General features: G+C 43.9%; 1 protein-coding gene across 5 annotated transcripts in view; it reads left to right on the top strand.

Moving 5' to 3' along the window:
- FOXP1 (forkhead box P1) overlaps nucleotides 1–22,828 on the top strand; it is a 585,986-nt gene that overhangs the window by 542,922 nt on the left and 20,236 nt on the right. For 4 of the 5 annotated variants that reach the window (XM_036868301.1, XM_036868305.1, XM_036868304.1 and 1 more), the window contains 3 exons: nucleotides 12,313–12,396; nucleotides 22,353–22,554; nucleotides 22,659–22,738. In XM_036868301.1, the coding sequence (XP_036724196.1) occupies nucleotides 12,313–12,396; nucleotides 22,353–22,554; nucleotides 22,659–22,738 (366 nt within the window). The remainder of the gene's footprint in view (nucleotides 1–12,312; nucleotides 12,397–22,352; nucleotides 22,555–22,658; nucleotides 22,739–22,828) is intronic. The other variant, XM_036868303.1, reaches the window with a different exon arrangement.

Genomic DNA, 22,828 nt, shown 5'->3' with positions numbered 1-22,828 from the left:
CTTTCTTTTATCTTATTTTATTTTACTGTATTTTATTTACTTTTCTCTTTGGGAAGGTTCAGCTTCAGTTCCTTCTTGGGCACTGCCGCTCAGACATTTCAAAGTTCTGTGCATCCCTGTATATGCCGCCAACCCTCAGCCTCTGCTTTTTAGCTCTTCCATCTCTCTCTCTCTCTCGCTTTACCTCCCTTCTCTCTTCTCCTTTTAACTTTTCCGGTTATCTGTTGTTGGTCTAAGCCCTCTCCGTTGCTAATATTATTAACCCGAAGTTAGGAAGACGAGCTGGGGAGAGAGATGGGGAGTGAATGAATGGAGAGAGAGAGAGAGAGCGAGCACGTGAGTGTGTGGGCAAGACTGAGCGAGCCAGCACACATGCAAGGCTGTTCTCCAAAGTTAAAATAGAAACTGTATGTGGATTGATGCCTAATTTTTCATTGTCCCCTTTTTCTCTCCATCACTGAGAACAATTGAGAGTTCACTGCACAAATTTTAAATATGTACACTTACACCCACACATACATATAAACACATATTAGGTACATATAATATATATCATGTAGATATCAGATATATATAGATATATGTGTGTGTGTGTATATAGAGAGAGAGAGAGAGAAAGAGAGGGGGGGCGGGGAGAGAGAGAGAGAGAGAATCTTGTATTTGGAAATTCACTGGGCCATGAGGAATGTACTTTATGACTACAGAAAATTAACTTCTGCAAATGTTCCTGTGGATCACATTTGGGTGAGGGGCATTTTAAGTGTGGGTTCTACTTCCTGATGTAACTTGTTGATGAACCCCACCATATTTTAACGGTAATTCCCTCCTTGGTGTAATTAATAGAAAATTCATTTCTAAAAGTAAAAATTGGGTCAGAAATGGAGATTATTAAAATGTACAATTGCAAAAGGCTGACCCCACAAACCCCATTTATGCAGCCGAGTTCCAAAATGCTTTTGAGTGCTTGATGACTCACTGTGGCTTCTTCCTCTGGCTGGTTCAGTGTAGGCAAGAGGTTAGCCGACTCGGGGAAATTAAAACAATGTTGTACATTATATTGTTACCAGCCATGGAAAAGCCTATTTTGTATGCAAGACAGCAATGCCGAGATATATGGAGAGCCCTAGGCTAAGTACAGAAGATAATTACATTTGGAATTTTACTGAGTTAAGTCATTTACAGCTTCAAATAGTTGCAGAGAAAAATCAGCCAAAACACACTTAAACTTTTTGTTTTGACTTTCAGGATAGAAAGGATTTTTTTTTTTTAATTAGTTATCATCTTATATGACAAATCACATTTTAGTTTTAGTCAGAATGTCTCAAAAGTTATTTTCTTTAAGTAGTTAATATTTTTCCATTCAGACTACAGATACGAACTTATTAGGACAGTGGGATATTTATACAGGCAAAGGGCGCATCATAAAATCCCCGAATTCTTAACATAAGTCTTTGGAAACGTGTTTAAATTTAGCACGTTTTTTGGGAAGGAAAGAAGGAGTATATTTATCTCACCCCCAGAGTTCACTGGTGGTTGAAGCATAGGAAGAAGCCCTTAAAGAATTGGGTTGAACAAAACAAACTCCATGGCTATGGCAACCTGAATTTATATGTCTCAATGGTGGTGTTTATAAAGTGATCCAAGTTCCTGCATTTATGTATCTAATTGATAAAATTAAATTTTTAATGATCAGCTAGAATAAATGGTTTACCAGAGGTAATGGTTCACCGAGGTTGGCGTTCCAGACTGCAAATCTGAGTGTGGGGCCACTGTTAACTACTCAGGAACTGACTATCTATTTTATTCACTATTCCTCACTCTCCACAGGAAGCGGGTGGGAGAAGGAAAGGAGTTAGATGATCAGTAAGTCAGGTGGTTATCTCCTGGCAGCTTTCATGTTGAGTTTAGGCGCATGTGGCCTGGGAGTGGTACAGACCGATATGATGACTCTTGGATTATTTGTGGATTTCATGGAGTCATAGATTTCCCTTCATCCTCCAGTCCTACATCAAACCCAAGGCAGGTTTTTCAACTTTTGATTGGAATCAAAGATGATCACCTGGCCAGAAGTCACTATGTGGTAGTTAAGCGGTCATGTTCCTTATAACATTTTTGCTAGCGAGTTTGCTTTAATGGAAGAAGGCAGGGCTGATTCTCAAGAGTTCAGTGTCTTCCTAGCTTGAGAGAGTTGCTGCAACGATGACACAGTGCTTGTCGAGAGCAGGGGTTGGAAAACTACAGACCCTGGGCCGAATCCCATGAGCTGAGAAAGGTTTTTACACTCTGAATAGTTGGGGTAGGGGAGGTAAGAATCAAAGGAAGAATAAATTATATGAAACTCGAAGTTCAGCATCCACGTATAAGGTTGTATTGGAACACGGCCATGCCCATTGATTTACGCATTATCCGTGACTGCCTGTGCTCTACAACAGAAAAGTTGAGTAATTCCAACAGCGCCTCTGTGGTCTGCAAAGCTGAAAATATTTACTATCTGGCTGGCCCTTGCAGAAGAAGTTTCCCAAGCAATTCCTGATCTAGAGGAGCAGAAGAAAACAATTTGCATCACATTATTAGCAACTTGTTCCCTTAGGTTCCTGGCTCCCTAAAGGTCGGCTCGCCCCTTCTTACTTCATCCTTCTTTGCCTTGGTATATAAAACCCATCTAGTCACCATATTGTTCAGGTTCCCCCCAGGGCAGCTTCACCTGCAGTTATTATACTTGCCGATAGTGGGGGTCGTGGAGAGCTGGCTGAGGGATATTCATTCATCCATCCATTTGTCTACTCACGCATTTAGCAAACATTACCCGGAGCCTGTAACATGGCAAGAGCCTTGTTGGAGCCACTAAGGAGTATAAGAGTGAGTGAAATGGATAGGGCTGCCCTCCTGGCTCTTATACTCTAGAAAAAAAAAAAAAGACTATAAATAAATAGCTCTCCAGTGGCGCTGTTCATTCATTGGGTAGTGTTCGCTGACACTAATGCGTTCTTGAAAACATCAGAAGCGTGCTCCAAGGAGACTTTCAGTGCTAGATAAGGGCCAAACCCAAACAGGTTTTACCCATTAGTTATTTAATCAGATGAAATGCACAAGAAAATGTCAGCAGTTTTCTGTGCCCGATGCCCTTATCAAGGATTAGATGGAGACTCTTTGGGTGGCAGACCTGGTCTGTTTGGGAGAGTTTGGGGCAAAGTACAGTTCTACTCACAGCCAGACCCATTTGAGGCTTCCTGTTTCTCTGATGTTTGTATTTCCATTTGCCATCTCACGCACCCATGTCTGGAAGTGTACTTTTTAATTGACTTAACTAATCATCCTTGTGCCCAGAGAACCCGAGGTACTGGGGAAGCCAGGTCCGTGCAGCAGCTAGGCTACGTGGAAAGGGTGTTCTTGTGTCTCAGCAGCCTTTCTATCTCGTTTCCCGTTGGCATCACCCACCGTCACCTCTCGGTTCTCCCAACAGCAGACTGATATATGGGGCATGCCCTGTATATGACTGAGCCAAGGGCTACTTCTGTTTCCCTTAAAGAAGGCATTTCCCGGTCCAGGAAATACCTGAACCTCCAAGTATCTCAAAGTCTGTTACACAATTACCATTTATTAACTCGAATGTGAAAACCATTTGTGCCACTTAGCACTACAGGAAAGAGCAATCAAGGCCTGAGCGTGTTCCCAAAGGGTGATCACTGTTAGAGTAGGATGAGACCGCCACCACCCAGACTCTCTCTGCAGAGCGGTCCTGAGGCCTCTGGTGTTCACGTCTGGGAGAGAGGTCACACGTGCGCCCCCATTGTAAAAACAAACCCACTAAGCTCAAATTGGATCTTACAGTAGAGATCAACAGAGGCTCATTATGTCTACTCTGGAGAATCATTGTGAAAGGATTCCACTGGAGAATTCGGGAGGACAGAGTCAGTCCCAGACGTGACCAAAGCCAGGGAAAACCGCTGGAGTGCTGTCCCGTGTCTCTTGCCAGCCCCCAGATCGAAACCCCAGACACCTCAACTCTGACCCCAAACAGGAGGCCCTTGCGTTTCTTACCGACAGTCAAACCTCCCTAAAGAATTTTATGCAATTTTTAAAAAATCACCATTGTTCCCCTTGGAGGATAGTGGGGTTGGCCATGTTTCCCTTTATGGTGCTCTGTGTACAACACTGCACTCCAACCGAAAGGAAAAGCCTTTAAGATTCTCATGGCAGAGTTCAAGCGACCAGGCAGAAATCAAGACGATGGGTTATGGAGTCTGGCTTAGACCTATCTGTGCAGCACTGGGTGTGAGATGCATCTGTCTTGTTTTTATTTTTGTTGGAAGGTATCAAAATACATAATGCACGTTTTCTTAGCAGTGGACTCCTTATGTAGAGCTTGTTGACAGAGAAAGGTTGGTTAATTCAGTTCTCATGTTACACCCTGTTACTGGTCTCACTGAGAGAGAAGGCCGGGCGGGGGGACGGTGGTCAAAAAGACATCTTAGTGGGCATTTGAAGCCCTTTGGAATGTTTCTAACTACATTTCATTATGACAAAGGCAGTTGTAATTTTTTGACATTTGTCAATGGACTGGATGGGGATTAGCCCCAACTATTACCAGCAAGCCGAGAAGTTACGGGAGATTCTACACCGTGCACGTAGGCACCTAACGTGAAGACAGACGGACACCAAAGAAATCATTTGGGTCGAGGACAGAGAATGTCCTTTTTGAGGTCAAGGGATGTGTTCTAAGATTTCACCCGTTAGATGTTCTCTGTTGACAGGAGTCTTCTGGACGATAGACAGTCATGGAAATGAGTCAGAAGTGGAGGGGAAATCCCTGCCGTCGGTGTGCACGGTCTTACATGGGTCATGAGTGTAAGGCTCCCTCCCCACAGGACGGAGGGGCAGAGACACAGGGAGTGGGGACGTATTGAGAGTCAGGGTCGCCCCCCCCCCCACATCCGGCCAGTGCCATGGCCAGGGTTGTAAGGAAGCACCTGAAGCTTCCGTGAGAGTTGAGCACCTACTGTCCCCCAGGTTTAAACCCATACTCATCCAGTTATGTGGGTTCACTCCAACGGGAGATGCTCAGCCATCAGGCTGGGGATAAGGTGTCTCGGTGGCTGGGTCAGAATTCCATCTTGGAAAAAGGGAAAAGCATCCAGTTTAACAGACGACAGGCAAAAACGGTCTTCTGATGGACTTGCCTGTCTTGGAAAGACGTTCGTGGTATAGATACAGTTTTCTGGCCGTATTTATTCTTTTTAATCTGTTGTGTGACCTTACTCAGTCCTTAACCTCTTTGGTGTACGAAGATGGACTTTGAAGGAAAGAAAAGAGGAGCCTGGGGGGTTCGGCCTGCGTATCACGTCCAAGGCGCAGCACGTGTCAGGGGACACGGCTCAGGACAGGCTCCCGACAACCCCTCAGCCTCAAGACCCTTTAAAGTGAATATTGAAAGCAGCCAAAGGGAAAAGAAGCCACCCGCTCCGTGGGGATGAACTGCCTGGCCCCGGGCAGGGAGTGCGGGTGGAGGGGTGCAGACCTTCTATTCATGAGTCATTTGATTCCATTCAGTCGCTGTTCATCAAGCACCTAGTGTATTCCAAGCCCTGGATATAGATAAGTAAGGCAGTTTCTTCCTTCCTGTAATGTGGAGGTGTCAGGGAAAAGAGCTCCTGGCAAGGACATTCCAGTCCAAGGGAGCCTCTTGAGAATATGCCTAGGTTGTAGGAGAGGGAGAAGGAAAGTGGAAGAATACTGTGTTCTTTTTAAAATTCATCTCTCTGTTCACCAGGATGGGATGGTGACCAGCCATTGCAGTTCGCTTACCTGGGACTCAGGGATTCCTGGGGCTTGGGACTTTCAGTTTCAGAACCAGGAGAGTCCTGGGCAAGCTGGGATGAGTTGGTTACCCTCACAATCCATTGGAATCGATCGGTTGTAGAAGAGATCTGTGGATTGCCCATATTCTGCTTGTAACTGTTTCATAAAGGAGCTCGGAAACCATTTGAAGGAATATTTATCGAGCTCCTACTGTATTTTACCCTTAGTTTCACTGAATCCTCACAACCCCTCTGTGAGTAGATTCTACCCTGTTTCCTCCATCCCAAGAGTCATGTTTCAAAGGGCGAATCTAACCTTTGGAAATCAGTCTGTGTCTCATACATGATTCAAATGAGCATGTTTAATGTAGTATTTCTTCTTGCTCTTTGAGAAGGTGTTACAAAACGGATGGTGATCTTAACAGTGATTGCCCTCTGAGAGTCAGAGAAGTAATTGGTGCCCTCCCCGCTTCCAAAAGAGGAAACTGAGGTATAGAAGATGTGATGAACTTGTCCGAAGCTAATGGCAAATGATGGGCAGGTCCTAGGATTGTAGCCCAGCCTTTGTAACCCATCTTCCTTTGCTTGCTCAGTGCTGCTGTATGGCTTTTTACCCAGGGGTCGTCATGGCCCTGTTAGGGAGGAACAAATTTTCCTCTACCCGTCTAGGTTCTTCTGGCTGGTCTCAGAGTTCAGTTGACATGAAGATAGAGTAACAGGAGAAAATCAAACAAAAGTGTAGCAACGTGTATACACGGGAGTGACCCAGGAAAACTGAGTCACTTATCAAAATGGCCAGAACCCTCACCATAAATAGCATCTTCAGCTAAAGACAGAAGAGGGTGTTGGGGGTAGGGGTTTGGGACTTCAGAGGGGAGGAAGGCACCTCACAGGGAGATGGAAAAGTAAATGTTTGGTAAATAAATGTTTGTGGGACCACGCGGAGACAGTGGGACACAGAGCGGACTCTCATCTCTGGGCCCTGCCGAGTTTCCCACCCCCAACCTCCTAGCCCATATTCTTTGCAGATCCCGCTGGTGGTGACTCTGTTCCGATAGGCCCTCTGAATTCTTTTAGGCAGTTGGGGGGAAGGTCAAAGTGTCTGAGTCTTTTGGGCCTTGAGTCTTTTCAGCTCGAAATAATCCGCATGCCGGAGAGACATTCTGGGGTGGCAAGTTTTGGTCTGCTATACCCCATGAGGTTCTCTGCACACACCCAGGCCTTACAGACTGAGGGTTTTGAAACTTGGCTGGTGAGGCCACGCTGTCCTCTGCCTCAAGGAGCTTTCTCCCCAGCAGTCCATGGCAGCGGGGCCAGGGCTGGAGCTCAGCGACACCGGGCTCATTCTGAAGTTTTCCAAATCCATCTACCCCAGGAACTGTAAGCTCTAAGAAAATGTCAGCGGCAAGAAAAGTGCACAAGTTGCAAATAGCAGAGGGAGACAGTAAGCCTAACACAGATCAGTGACTCTGGGGACTTCACCTGTGATTCCTCTACCATCAGCGGGGCTGTTTGTAATCACCTCAACTTCCTGGACTTTCGCAAATATATAATCGGTCACGGGTCCCCCTTTGGACCTTTCTCACCCCATTCAAAGCAGCTCTCAGGACAGTTCCTCACAGCGGTGGCCTCCTAGAGCCTCGTGACTCTCTCTGAATAAGCTCAGAGGTGCTGGGGAAGGAGAAGTTCTAATAGCATCATAGCTTCATGTTGCCACTGCTCCGTGCCAGGGGCCAAGAGACACAGGGTCTCTGCGTGTCTCGCTCTCACATCCCCCCCTTAGAAAACCAAGACGCTGCTTTTTCATAATCTAAAATCCTGCTTTACTCCAGGAGCATTAGAATTCCTAGACTATGACAGAGTATCAGTGTGCGTCTGCTTGAAATGTCAAGAGAGTCTTTAATAATAACATGTGAGGAATGTTAAGATGGTGACAGAATACAATAAAAGTCGGGAAATTCTTCGATTGGGGTGAAATGAGCCATAGGCTGCCTACCCCCTGAGAGCTGGAGTTGGCCTTTGAGGCCGAGCTGTGAAGGCCTGTGAATGACCACAGTTAGAGAGAGTGGCTGGAAAATAGCTATTTGGTAAATACTCAGTTTGGTTAGAAGAATTTTGTTTCTCCTCCTTCCATTTGCCGCTTTTTTTTTTTTTTTTTTTTTTGGCTTGTTTTTCTCCTTTGTAACGTACGCCCTTAAGAGACCCCAGGTAACAAGATCCATTCTTCCTCCGTCAGTTCTGTTGGGACCGTCACTGTATGCAAAGCTGCTGAGGAAATCTAGACCGCCCCCCTGTACGGCACGCTCAGTCCATGGAAGAGAGTGGTGTCTCCCCAACGTACCTCGTTAGACTTGGACCCTTGGGGGTCTTTCTTAGAAGCACCTATTCCCTCGTCTGTCCCCTGGAGGATTGGGCTCAGCAAGATTAGGTCAGACCCCCGTGAATCTGGGGATCGTCACTGGACTCATCCGGACTCGCCTCCCCGTAACCTGGGCAACACTGCACATTGCACCCCGCCCCCACTGCCCGAGGTTCTGCCTACGGAGGGCAGCATGGAGGCAGGGAGAGAGGCGGAGATCTGGGTCCCCAGGCAGTGTCCCAGGTGATGTCTGGGATCACAGCGGTGTAGGAAGGTCAGACCAAGCATCCTGTCGCCGGGATTCTAGTCTTAGCGTTGCGCCTTCCCAGCTCCACGACCTCGGGTTAAGTTCTCCCCGTGAGCCTCAGTTTCCCCAGCTGTAAAACACGACATGAGGACCAGAAGACTTGAAATAGCCACAGCAGTCTGGGCTTCTGTGAACTCGAATGAGTGGCCTGGCCCCTTCTTCTTGCCATCCTCAGTACTTCCAGCATTTTTCCCCACATCCCAAATCCTTCGCTTATTTCAAGACTTCTTTTCTCACAAGTGAGAACCGCCAAATTGGGCTTAAAATGATTAGTCCTCCTGACAGTGTAGAAAATGATTGTGTTCAGTGAACCCCAAACCATGTTCCCTTTTCTCTGCTAAAAGAATGAACGTGATCTCCTTAGTTTTTATCTTTGAAGGTGGTGCACGGGGCCCCTAGCCTTCGGCAGTTATCAGCAAGCCTGGAGCGAGACCCCCGTTACAGTCTTGCCCAGTGTGGACTATCTAAACCCTAACTTGAGGTCATGGGTAATAGAAAAGGCGATGACCTATATCAGCCGAGCGGAGAAAAAGCATTTGCCTAGGACGAGGGACAGATACAGTGAGAAGCAAGGAAATAAATCCATGAGAAATGGGCTTATCTTTCCTGCGCTTCTGGTTCCCTTCTTTAAAACATGAAAATTCTCTCCCCAGTTAGCCCACCTGCAGACTCCATCGAAGCCCTGTTATGTTGATCCAGATTCCTAACATATACTCAGCCAGTAGAAGTCTAGATAGACTTGACTGATGTAACTTTCCTATTAAAAAAAAAAAAGGGAGAGAGAAGGAATTAGGGTTTTTTTGAGCATTCTCGAAGCGCTAGGCTCTATGCTAAGCTTGTTATGTGCAAGAATTTATTTAATCCTCAAAACAACTCTTCAAAGTTCAGAGATTATTATTCCATATTTAGAAGGAGAAACAAAATACTTGAAAAGGTTACATAGTGTGCTCAGAGTCGCAGAGCCCGGATTCGAATCCATCGAAGTCTGCTTGTTGGGTCCACGTCCTTTTTAGCCCATTTTTGACTCTGCTGTCGTTCGGCAGAATGGGTGCACAAGCGTGCTAATGTAAACAAACACTGCACAAGCAGCTCCCCTTAATGTGTGGCCTGTTGTCATTCCTTTTATGCTAGGTGGTACTCCTGTACCCACCGGGAAAGCTTTGAGAGGGTAATTCTCTCTTGATATCACAACATAAAAAGATGGGTAAATTTGTCAGCTGAATTTTTAGTTGACCTTCGGACTGAATTTCCCATCCTCCTTTTCTTTGCTTGTCATGGGATTCAGTAGAGGGAATGCTGGAATATATTTGCTAATATTAAATGTTTGTATTCCCATATTATAATAATGAAGGGATGCCGTGAAAATTGATGGGGATGGTGAGCTCATGGAATGATGGCATAAAAAGCGCTAAAGAACCTGCAGGCTTTTTGAAGCACCAGTGAGTATTGTAAATGCAAGACAGGCACTTGAGACAGAGGAGGTGGTTTCACTAGGTGTGAATTTTTAGCCATTTTGCATAAAAAAACCCAAAAGGTGAGTTTGTCGGATTTTTTCCTTCAATTGTTAAAAGTTTGTGATCGAGTTAGAGCTGTTATTGATGATAAAAATCCAAAACCCTTCCAAGAATATATAGGACCTGCTAGTTTACACTAATAAACAGCAACAAAAACTTGGATTTTTGCCTCTTCCTGTAACCTTGACCATCTTTTATAGTAAAGCAGAACTAGGATGGTAGACTTGAGGTTGAGGCAAAATAAGGAACCCGGATAATTCTCAAAATGGACGATGAATTCTAAGTAATATTCACATGGAAAAACAAGAAAAGATTCCCTATGGCAGTAAACCACCAGGGTTATGGAGGTGGCTGGGTGTACAAAGTCTAGGTATGTGTTTGCCACGTGGTATTACCACCTTTGATCAGTAAAAGGTCAGCCTGGTAGACATTTGGAAGGAATAGAGGGGTGATGGTTTCTTTTGGTGCTGGGAATTTGGATTTCCTTCTACTTGGTCTTTGTAATTGCTCCATCAACAGTGTTTACCCCCAAATTAAGTCACGATTAATGTTCATCAGACTCTTCAGTAAGTATCACCTCCCACCCTTTAATTTGTGACGTTCAGTACAACAGACTACTTCTTGTTTTTAAAAAGAACGACATATATGCCTCCATTCCTTCTGTTCCACAGTAATTTTAAAACAAAACATTTTTCTTAATCTAAGAATGTTTTAGTTGTAACGTCGAAAAACTTAGAACCGCTTACATAAAAAAACAAATAACTAGAAAAATGCCATTGCTAACATTTTAATTGTTCTAACTGAGCCACTTCGGAAAACTAAATTCCTTTAGCATTATGTGTTCAGAGCATCTTTTAGTTTGGCTGTTCAATAACTGACTAAAGAACAGAGGGTGAATAACATAAAGTGACTCCTAATATGGTATCATTTTCATTTCCTGTTTGTTGAAAGATAAATGCTAACACTGGAAGGCTTTTTTTTTTTTCTTTCTTTCTTTCTTTCTTCTTAATTTATTCCTCCCTGAACCACAAGGGAATAAAAAGAAGAAAAAAAAAATCAAATGTGATATGGCTTGAGACTGAGTCATCCAGTTAGGATAAGCCGAAAGCTTTTTCTTTCTTGTTTTTGTACCCTTTCCCTTTTCTCTGCCTTGCCCCAATTCCTGAAACATACCCCGCCCTTAAAACACACTTTGCTTTAAAAATGTGAGTCTTACTTGATTTGGGGGGGGGGGGAGCAGATAATTTTAGACTTAAAAAATTAATTGTTATTTAAAAGATTTAATGTTAATTATGTGCCATTGATGGAATGAGTGTCTCTCCAATTTTAAGGCATTATTTTGGACAAATAGTCTATAAAAGTACTGAATTAAGTTTTTTTTTCCATCTCTCCCTCTTCCTCCCCTCCTCCCTCTGTCCCTCCCTCCCTCTCTCTCTCTCATATTAATCTCTTCTACATTTCCCCAAAATTCTACAGCTGTTCTCTTAACTATATCTGTACCTTTGAGGGGGATACATTTCCCACTTCTTTTACAGATATAATTATCATATGTCCCCTATGCTCAACAATCTTGAACTATCAAAGATACCATTGTGTATGAAAGAGTCCAAGGCAAGCATAAAGAAGGCAGCGTGTAATAAGTAGTATCTCAGTGCCTACTACATACATCCAATTAGAAACTCATGTGCCTTCAGAAGATAATGTTTGATAGAATGAGGAGACTTGAAGTTTTGGTACGATGAGACTAGCGCATAGTAGGTACTCGCATACTGAGTCCGTGAATGAGTAAGCTTATTCTGCATTCGCTTGAAAATGGGGGCTCGTCTGCCCTTGTAGCTCTCTGCCTGCCTTGCCAAAGTTGCTGGCCAGTACTGTCTTCACCTGTGCCTACCTGTGAAGAAAGATGGAGTTAATTTTGCGTAAGTGTATCTGTGTGTCTAGGAGTTTCTCCACAACCCCAACGGATGAATTTACGAGTTTTTAGCTCCCTAGCTTATTTTCCTTTGGCTTCCTCATGAATCAGGTTGGTTAATAGGCGTGATTCACGGTTTTGTCTCATAGCTGTCTGTGTTACATGGGACTCCTTGGTGCCAGCAGGTCTAGGACTTCCCAGTTAAAGGCTCATGCATCTTGTGTGGAGAAATCGCACACTAACACCTCTAGTTACTCGGAGTTTGGCAGTGGTCATATAGATTTCAAAACGATTAAGCAGTGATGCACATTTTGTCGTGTGCCAGGGGGCCATAGTGTAATTTGGAATCTGTATCGTTTGGGATGTTAAAGGAGTAATGCATCTGCATTCAAAGGAATAACAAAGCATTTTCTCCCTACCAGCTTGCAAAAGACAAAGAGCGCCTGCAAGCCATGATGACCCACCTGCACGTGAAGTCTACGGAACCCAAAACTGCCCCTCAGCCCGTAAGTACTGAATGACACCCGCGGGGAACCCTACAGTATTTCTTCTCTGCTTCCCTACCCCAAGGACGGAGGATCGCCTAGTCTGGCAGCTTTGCGTAGCGGAAGACTTAAGCTCCATCTGGTTCTGATTACCTTTCATGAAGAGGGCAGCGTGCTGGGCATTTAGGGAGATAGATATGGGATGATTCAGGCACAGTAGTTAGCCACGAGGCCCCACCATCAGCTCTTCTTTGGGACGGATGATTGATGCTACACCAAGGCACTAAAACATACTACGAGAGCTCACTAGAAGGGAAAAAACAAAACAGAACAGAAAGCACTCTTTCTGATTTCTCAATGGTGGAAACACAGAGAGAAGACAGCCAGACCAGGAAAGCAGAGGAAAAAGGCATGTCAGCATGGTTTAGCCAAGAGGCAGTGGGTGTGAGAAAAGGAGTGAGGGATAGTCCAGTCCGGTCTAACTGCAAGAAAGGAAAGAAAGAGGAAACACACTGTCGGAATAGTCAGAGGCTATAATTACGGAGAACATCTAACGGCTGCTAAAGAGTTTGAAGCGAAAATTACTCCTTCGCGGTGAGGAGACCAAACGTGGTACCCTGAAATTACATTTCACTTTCAGGAATCTCTTACTTCTTGCCTTGTTCCCTTTTATTTGACTTTCAAGAGTGTCACCAAGCACAGACAGTTAATGTCAAAGTGGAAGGGTGGTAGCTGAACCCCAAATCCTGTCTTGGGCCTCATTACTTGTTGCAAATTGATCGCTTTCACAGTTGTGTTTCTTGTGTACTTACAGTTCTCAAAGTCTAGTAGCTTCAACTGATTATTCACAGTGGAGAGAGTGCTTTGCTGCTTGATTTTTAAGATTTGTAAAATTTAAGGGTACACTGCCTTTATTTGATTTTGCTTGGAGTCACTGTGTGAAAATTAATTGAGCGTTGACAATCTATAGTTAGTACCAGCAATTTTAATCAATATGCAGTGATGCGGCGTAATGGCAAAGTATTGGTTTATCTGTTTTGACTGATTTTTTCCTATAAATAAAGCAAACATACACCCATACATGTATGATTTATGGTGATAGAAATCAAACGGAGTCAGACTATTAACCCAGCAAATATGGTAGCCTGCCAAGATGCAGTTGGCAGACAAAATTAATGTCTGAAACAGAACACATTACTGAGATATAGGACATAAAATCATTAAACACTTTGCACATCCATTTTTACTAGGGAAGAGCCCTTGGTTTCCATGTATTTTGCAGTAAACGGCTGTAGGACCCAATGTGTAGGCTACCCAAGAGAAAGGGTGGCAGGGGGAAGGCCATTCAGTATCGTGGAGTCAGTAGTCAGCTGTGCTCTCGGTGCTATTCCTGTCAACCCCTTCTTTTAAGGAGGGTCCTGGGAATACGATGAACCCAGCTAAGCAAATTGGTAAGATCCTGGCATGACTCCACTGAGTTCTCCAGCGGGTATAGGGAACTGGAAACTCTCCGGAAGTCTTCAGATGGTTGTCACTGGTTAGGGAAATGGTTTTCCCCAGGTTGAAGGGTTTGCATCTCTAAACCTAGCAACAAGGGAGAGAATGAGATTATCTCCTCCTTCCTCCGTGGATTAAAAACAATGATATGAGGTTAGATATTAAATATGAGAACTAGAATAATGTTTGGACTCCGCACTCTAGGAACATACTCATTTGGGATCTTGAAGCTCCTTCGGAGGAGGAGGGATAAAGGCAGAAAAGGAATTGCAAAACCCCACGGGGCACTCAGCGAGCCATGGCGCTGGATGCCGGCAGGGAGCGCCATATACATAGGCCTCCGTAGGCCACAAAAGGGACCCTTGGGAATCTCCATGAGGACCCGTGTTAGGCAGCCAATAAACAGGAAAAAGCAGTCCTGGGGGAAATGCACAGGGCAGGAAGGTTTGTCTTGATTAGTATTTAAAAAAATGTTTTACATGCTAGAAAATTATAACTTCGAAGGGGACCTCCTACTAAATTTATTTTTAACTGCTCTATTGAAAATTCTCTACCACTAGTCAACATTATCTCTTAGTAGCTCAGCACAGTATTTCTTTATTAAAAGAAATAGGCACGAATATTTTTGACTGAAAAATTAATAGCTTTTGAATTCATACGCAGCAGGTTTTCTTTTGCAAAGAAGTCCAATATCGCTGCACAGCACTTCTATAACCATTTATTTGGAGTCCAAGTCAAACCTTTGACAGTTAGAGCAGTGCTACAAGCCAATATAAAGAACTCCAAGATGTAAACCAACAATAGGCCGTCTGTGTGAGGTTTGCCATTGTCAAATACATAGATTGTTTGGATTAGTTTATGTAAATGGACTGTTGTATTACCCTTTGGGAAAAAAAAAAAAAAAGATCACATTTGTGTATGAAAAGTGGTTCCCTTCACAGGCAGCATTATAAATTCCTTATCCTTTAACTTACATGTAAGAAGTAAAAATTGGTGCCTGACAAGCAGATATTGTGTGACACTCTGTTGCCAGAGAGAACCTGCCTTCTTTTCATTCATTGGAAAATAGAAAATTTTATTATAGATACCATCTTATAAATGGGGAATTATTAAAATATGTATAGGTGAGGCATTGGGAAATTAATTATAAAAGGTAGACGTGTAGTGTTCTGCATACATTTTTACTTCTTTGCCCAAAAAAAGGGGAAGGGTGGACAGACATAGAGCAAACCCTTGACGCTTTCAACTTTAGGGATACAGAGTTATCTGATGATCGGTTCTAAGGTGCAAAAAGACTCCCTTTCGCCTGTAATTGATTTATTCCACCTGAAATAATAGAACGCACGGTGTCTGTTCAGAAGCGTATCGTTCTAGACTCTCTGATTTGAAGGAAGCAGTCCCTGGGATTCAAATCTAACCTTAGCTGGGGACTCTCATGTTAGAGTCTTGCCAGGAAGTTTGTGAAGTGGTTTTTTTTTTTTTTCTTTTTTTTTCTTTTTTCCATTTCTGTTTAAAAAGGAACTCGGTGTTTATTTTAAAATCCTTAGTCACTAAGTGATAGAATGCTTTGCTGTAAACGTTGCTTTTCACTAAATGCCATTTGGGTGGTAAGTGTCACTTGCTGTGTCCAGGCATCCAACCGGTTGCCATTTCACTGCCAAAACCTTCTTGGATTGTTCTGACAGCAGCCCGTAGATGTGTTCGCTGGACGCTCTTGTGGAACTCCTGTTCCCATTTGGCTAATCAGAGGCTGTGCTCATCTCGGGAGAATCCCAAGTTTTTAGACGTGGGTCTGAGATCGACTCCCACTGGAAAGCGTGTAGAGGAACTGAATAGGGGTTGACGGTGGTCCTGTTCCACAGGTGCCTCCGGTAACATCTCCGCCTGCTTGCTTGAAAATCCTTTAAAGCGATAAAAACCTTTCCTTTCGTAATTATACCCAGGACTCAAACTGGAGTGCACGCTGTTTTTGTGAAGAGAATTCCTGAATTTAAAATGGAATTATTGCGTCAACGAATATTTATTGGACGTGCGACAGGAAAACATAGGGTAGTAAAACCAGACAGAACCGTCCCTGCCATCAAGGTGTTTGGGGTCTCGTGGGACCAACTACCAAAGACACACTCCCAGGCTCTCCCTGCGTGAGCTGTGCTCTGGGTGAGTGAGTGTGTGGACCGCTGCCCTAGACGGTGGGGTTGAGGAAAGACTTCTGGGACAAGTGACATCTAAGGTGAAACCTAAAAGACGAATAGGGAGAAGTGGAAAGAAGCGAGTTTCGTGACTCTTTTCTCGGGTTAAGAGTAGGTGCGTGTGTCTGTGTGTCTCTGAGGAAGAGAACTGGGAAAGTGTGTGAAGAAGATCAGAGTGGAGGAAAGAAAGGAATGGCCAACAGCGGCTAAAATAAGCTTTTCGTTTGTCATAATTTTACTTGGAAGCTTTTAATTTTATTAAGGCTGGCCCCTGCTTGGAAAAGTTTACCAGAACAGAGCTGTACATCTAGCAATGGGGGACATACAGTGGGCAAAGGCGGGCTTGACATACGTACAGAATGGCCACGTGTATTGTATGTTGGCGATTTAAAAGATTCGTCTCTTTTCCGTGTTCAGAGAAGCACAAGCGAAAAATCAGGCGATCGTAAACTGTCCTAATGAGAATGATACTCTTTTGTTCCAAACTCGGTACCAGTTAATGTTCTCAAGGTAAACACCAAAATGGACTGCTTGGGGGTGAATGCTTGTCCTTGGAGGGAGGCCTCACTCAGAGGATAAAACAATAACAACAACAACCAAGAAGCATGTATGTAATAATACTTTATTAAGTTGTTAAGGATTTTTGAAAAAGACCTTTTCACTATCATAAGGTCAGGAAAATACCGTAAGTCGTATTTTATAATCCTGAGAACGTAAGAGGTAGGCTTTGCTTTAGGGTATTCCTACCCACCGGAGAACAGCTCCCAACGCTGGAGAAACCACATTCCTTCAGATTTGGTGGGCAAGTAATTATAGTGTAGGCACTATCTCCTTTATGAACATGTTATAAAACACAGGAACTTGGCTATTTGAAGCGAAAGGCAGTATTAGATTTTCCTTTGCACGCATTCTCGTTTCCTCCAACTGTAGCAATTAGGACTGTTTGGAAATAGTTTTTAGCTACTAATAAAAACAGAGAGAGAGAGAGAGAGTGAGTGTGTGTGTGTGTGTGTGTGTCCGTCTGTGTGTTCCCTCCCCCCCCCGCCCCCCACCTCCGCAAAAGGGGGGTCTTTTAACTCTTAACCAAGTGGCTGATTTTGTGGGCTGCTGGCTGCAGCCTAGCTGTTGAGTTGGGGAAATAATTTGATGCCGTCATAAAGAGAGATTCACAAGCACCACACACACACAAGGGATGTTTATATACTGTTTCTCGTGAAGTCCCCCACCCTGAGGTTCATCCTGACGACCACCTTCTTGGTCACTGCCCTACGCCAGGGCCCAGATCTAAAGCAGTAGCAGGACCAGGCAGAGAGAGCTCTCCCCAAGGCCACCCCCCGACCCCCTGCCATGGTCTGGTAACATCTTTCCCGTCCCTCCAGCCTCAGAAAAGGCCATCTCTGAACGCGAGGGATTCGTGTCTAGAATTCACCTGCTCAGGCCAGTCGAGCCAACAGCAGAAAAACGAGTGAGCCCGAAAGTCCATACTAAGCAGCTGGGTCCCTCGGTGTCTGGGTTTCAGGTTTTGCCTTTTGTTCTCAGCATCTGTTTTGAAGCGAGGCAAGAGCACAAACAAAAATACAGATGAGTCCTTATGGGAATCCTTACGACAAGTCTGTTTCTGTCTGGGGTTTACCTCAGCCGTTTGTTGATTTTTTAAAAAAATGGGAGTGACTCACCGTCTTTAAAAGAGAGAGAGGAGGTTACTATTTAAAAACGAAAGATAAATCTTTGGAAAAGGGGCTCGGCAGCGTACCGCGCAGCTGATATGGCTCCAGTTGTTTGGATGGGTAAGGTTTCTAGGATAGTCCCCCCTGGAACTGACCTGGGAGAAAAGACGACGGTTGAGAGTGCACAGAAACTAAAAAAAAAAAATAAAGCCCTACGGCAATCTTAAGTGACATAAGAATTTAAGCTTTTGGCCGGCGTTTCAAAGAGATTATCTTTGCCGAAATCATCACATGATGGAAACTTGCCATGTAGAAAATATCAGAGTTACTAACTTTTCTAAACATAGCAACTTCTTTTTAAATAGAAAATGAACACAATCTGAAAAATAGGAAAAGAAACCCTCCCAGTCCCCATCCCTTCCTGCTCCAGGCCCCGGAAGAAAAAAATTCTCTCTTCCAACCTGAGCTACAGTCAGAAACACGAAGCACGCATGCTTTCATTTCTAATTGATGATTATATTATTAAGCTTTAATAGTTTACAGTTCAGGTGAATCTTTCAAGACTGCCGCACACCCCTCACCGTTCCCGGTTTGCTCTTCCGTTCTAAGTCTGTAATTATTTTTTTTCTTTGTGGTGGAGGGGGGGGCGTAGGGGGTCCCGTTTTTTCAGAGAGAGACCTTAATTAAAAGAGCAGGTCTGGTTTGAACACAGAGCCTGTCTTGAAACCTTCCCCCTACTCCATCTTATCACTCCCTCGTGACCTTCCTCCCCAAAGATGGTTTCTCCTCGAGACCAGCATGTGATCATCCAGCCCGAGTTTAAAACTTAAGAAACTTCGATCGCAGTTGACAAGGTTGACATTTCATTAACTTGTTGGTTCAGCCTTCAAATGATTTCACCAGGCGAAGCATCCTGTGTTTGGAGTTTACAGCTTTTTGTTCTTTCTTCCCTCTCAGGCTACAGTCGTGTTTAATTTGGAATCAGGGCTCCTCTGGCAAATTAGCAATTAGAACAATTCTGTGGGAATATGTATATGTGTCATTAGTTTTCCTGCAAATTAATAGCAGGGGCCAGAGGTCAGGCAGAAATTTTCCACTTGACTGCAGTTCCTCTGTGGAGACTTGGCACTTGGTTCTGGAATGGCCACAGCTGCTCTCAGCCACCCTCTTCCTCTAGGAACTGTCTTTTTAATTAGTTTACCTCATAGCCATCATTACAAATATTACTGCCTCCCCTCCTCGAAATAAAATTACTGTTTCTACAAAATATTCCAGTGACATCTTGCACCACTGCACATTGATGGTGGGGTCAGTCGAATGCAGCATTTAATCATTAGATCACCTCCATCCGCGGCTCCTAATTAGAGTCCTTACAATACATTTTTATCTGGTAATTAGCCGAGATTGGCTACTTCCTCTGTGGCTTATTAGAGACAGCCCAGCAGTGGGTGTGAATCACGGTGTCATTTGTCAAGCCTGGTAAAAAAAAAAAAAAAAAAAAAAAAAACCTCCTCTCTGCTCTCTTCTGGCTTGGTGTTGATTTCCACTTGGTACCTGTGTTTCAGAGCCTCCAGAAAATTCAGCTGCATCTCTTTCTTCGTGGATCGTGCTAACCGGGAGGGATTTTCTTCTCGACTGTTGCTTTTTCAGTAGAAACAGTCCAAGTATTAAGGCTGCAAGAATGACATTCTTTTCATGTTTGATGACTTTGTACCCGTATCGTGGGGCTTGTCTGTGCTTGTAGGTGAGCTCCCAAGAGATGGGCCTGCACTTGCTGAATGTTTCCACGAGTTTGGGGTTTTGGCAATTAACTAGAACCCAGTGGACCTGGTGATCTTCCTCACAGAACTGGAAAGGAGCGTGCACATTTCCTCAGGACACTGTATTTATATTATAATTTTCATTACCTTTTAAAGAACGCCATGGTGTTGAGGGTACTGTTTTTCAGCCGAAGAGCCCAGAAGCAGAGTTAGTTCTCGGAATTGTTTTATGGTTGCTCTGCCTGTCTTCCTTTGATCAGTGTCTGCATTTGATGGTAAGCCCTTCGAGGGCAGCAGTTGTCTGTTCTGTTCCTTCTTTTGTCATTTCAGTTCCCATTGCCGTATGTTTTGCTCGGAAAGATTTATTGAATGCCAGTCATAAGCAGGGATAAAAGCTAATCCCCAGGTCCCTTCCAAAAACGAGCATGCAGAAAAATGAACCCGGATAGTGTTTATGATTCCCATTATCTGGGCGTAAGGAGACTATTATACAGAGGGCCTAGAATCACCAGTGTGTATTTGATTTTGAGTCCAGGTTGTGAATATGGGCACGTTATTTAATCTCCCGTGAGCCTCTGTTTGCTTATCTGTGAAATGTGAGTAATAACATCTCAAGTATTCGTGATGGTATGAGAATTCAGTGAGACCAGGCGGTGGCAGGGGGTTTACGACGTGGTTTTTACAAATGGTACCCATGACTTTGCCGAGCGTTTGGATACTCTTAAGCCTAAGAGCATCTGAATTTTAAAAGCTGTATACTTATGAGCATTAGCCTTTCGTGCGCTAATTTCCTTGACCCGTTGCTTGGGCTGATGCTTAGACACGCTGTTCCTGTACTTGGTCAGTGATGAAGGCCCAAGGCAAAGAGGAGGTCAGCCCCAGCCTTCCCAGATCCGCTCCATCCCGTGGCTGCTACGCTAGACCGTTAGCACTTAGTTTGCAAATGTGTGTCATGAAGTCAAGTTTCCAGGACTAATAAAAAAGCAGCTCCCAGCATCTGCCCAGCTTGCTGGGGGATTCATAAGGGTGGTGCCATCTCCACAGCTTGCTCTTATCAGGCATGGGGGAGCGTGGGGTGTAGGGATTGGTGGTGGACGGGGTGGGGCGGGGCGGGGTGCGGCGGCAGCGGTCTGGTGTTGGCTGAGTCAGCATTTCAAGGGAGGGAGAAAAAGGAAAGCCCAACCAAAAGCTTGCAACCCAGCGTTCGGTTTCCAGTGCCATGTTTACGTTTTTCCATTAATATTTTCTCAACGATATTTGATATTTCTCATTACTAGGGTATGAGTAAGGTTTGAGTCTTCCCAACAAATTAGAACTCTCTTTTAATCTGTTCTTTGATTATGATCTCAGAGGAATCTCATTTTTAATACTTTCCACAAATAATGTCTTGGACTTAGGACTGTTGCAGTGGTGAACCAGCCTTAATTTGTTAAGTGATTCACAATCTGGTTTGAGATAGTGATACCAAGTAAGGCTACTTTGCCGAACTTTCTTGGATTGGGGGCAGCTACAAGTTCCTCAGAGGGCAGTTCTGGGTAAACTGTAAGAACTCTGTTGAAAACAACCAAGTTCTTCAGTGTAGCCAGACTTAATATTTCAGTAACAACGGGTTTTTGGAAAGGGGGACAGGCTCATGTTTCCAGTTATTAATAAGAGAAACACTTCAAGGTGCAGGAGAAACAGATAGAAAGAAAGAAAGAAGGAAGGAAGGAAGGACCGAAACAGGACTCGTTCATTTTCCTCTGTGCTCCTGCAAATAACTAGTGTGTATTTCCGGACTTGAAGCATTGGATTATTCCATTTTGTTACTACGCATTTGAAACTGGAAGGAAAAAAATTTAAATGTTTTACAGTTCCAGGATCTCTCCTATGCCATATTCTTTTTAAACAAATGATTCCAATCCTATATTGGATAGAGTTTAATGAAGGTGACACAGAAAGCTTTCAAAGATTAGTCTCTGCCAACTGATGGAACTAAATGGATGTTCACTGGATCGGTGCCACTCTTTTCAATACGAGTCACAGGCCAAACCTCTCAGCAGTAGTTCCCATCCGTGAAGTTTCATCCTGGAGTTGACTTAGCCCGTCCCAGTGTGGTGTAGCCAGTGGCTATATGTGGCTATTTTAGTACAACTGTCCTTTTTATTAAAATTAAGTAAAAACAGTTTCTCGCTTGTACTAGCGCATTCCAGAAAGTTCTGTCTAAGAGCTCAGGTTGATACCAATGTATCCCAACTGGTGTTTCCTGAAACATCAGCGTTCGTGGGGCTATAAGGACTCCCTCACCCCCTTCGAGGTTTACGAGGCATAGTAGGGTGCGAAGTCGTGATTAAAGAAATGTCTTGACCCACCCAGAATTTCTCAGACTCACCAGGCTAGGTAACCCCTTTTCTGTCTGTAAACACTTGTTCAACAGTCTTTGGGAAAAACCTGTCTCAGCAACAACAGGAAAGGAGAACATCGTAAGAGATATTATTTAATAACCTATATGGGGGAAAAATCCGAAAAGGAATATATGGGTATATATATATAGAGAGAGATATAGGTGTGTGTGTGTGTGTGTGTGTGTATCTGAATCACTTTGCTGTACACCTGAAACTAACACAACATTGTGTAAATCAACTACAATAAAAAAAATAAATTAGAAAAAAAGAATCACAGGACAGGATGCTAGCAATTTTAATAATAAAGTGAATGGTTTTTACATGGGAACTCGCCTCCTATTTCAGCTGATGATAAAAATCTACCGTGAGGCATAAAACTAGCCAGGCCTCCCCTGTATAATTCCTGCTGCATTGCAGATGCTTTCTTGGTTGCTCTGTTTTTTTCTGAAGGTCTTCTAAGAACTGTTCCTTTCCTCACAGCTGAATCTGGTATCAAGTGTCACACTCTCCAAGTCTGCATCAGAGGCTTCTCCACAGAGCTTACCTCATACTCCTACGACCCCCACTGCCCCCATCACTCCCGTCACCCAAGGCCCCTCCGTCATCACCACCACCAGCATGCACACGGTGGGACCCATCCGCAGGCGGTACTCAGACAAATACAACGTGCCCATCTCTTCAGGTAGGTGCTCCATTTTTGCCTCGGGGAGAATTGTGATCAGCAATGCTTGTCGACCAGCCTCTTTGTAAAAAGTGATAATTAATAGGACAATGATTCTTATTTAGCAGATATTGCGCAGAACCAAGAATTTTATAAGAATGCAGAAGTTAGACCACCATTTACATATGCATCTTTAATTAGGCAGGTAAGTAAATAACGCGGTATGTGAAATTATATCAGAAGGTATAGGTGTACATGGAAGTATTATATTGATGCAGTAGATTTAAAACCGTTT

The sequence above is a fragment of the Balaenoptera musculus genome, chromosome 11 (assembly GCF_009873245.2).
Source record: "Balaenoptera musculus isolate JJ_BM4_2016_0621 chromosome 11, mBalMus1.pri.v3, whole genome shotgun sequence".
In the NCBI taxonomy this organism is placed as follows: Eukaryota; Metazoa; Chordata; class Mammalia; order Artiodactyla; family Balaenopteridae; genus Balaenoptera; species Balaenoptera musculus.
The sequence above is the reverse complement of the archived record's forward strand: the minus strand, read 5'-3'. Positions and strand labels throughout refer to the sequence as shown.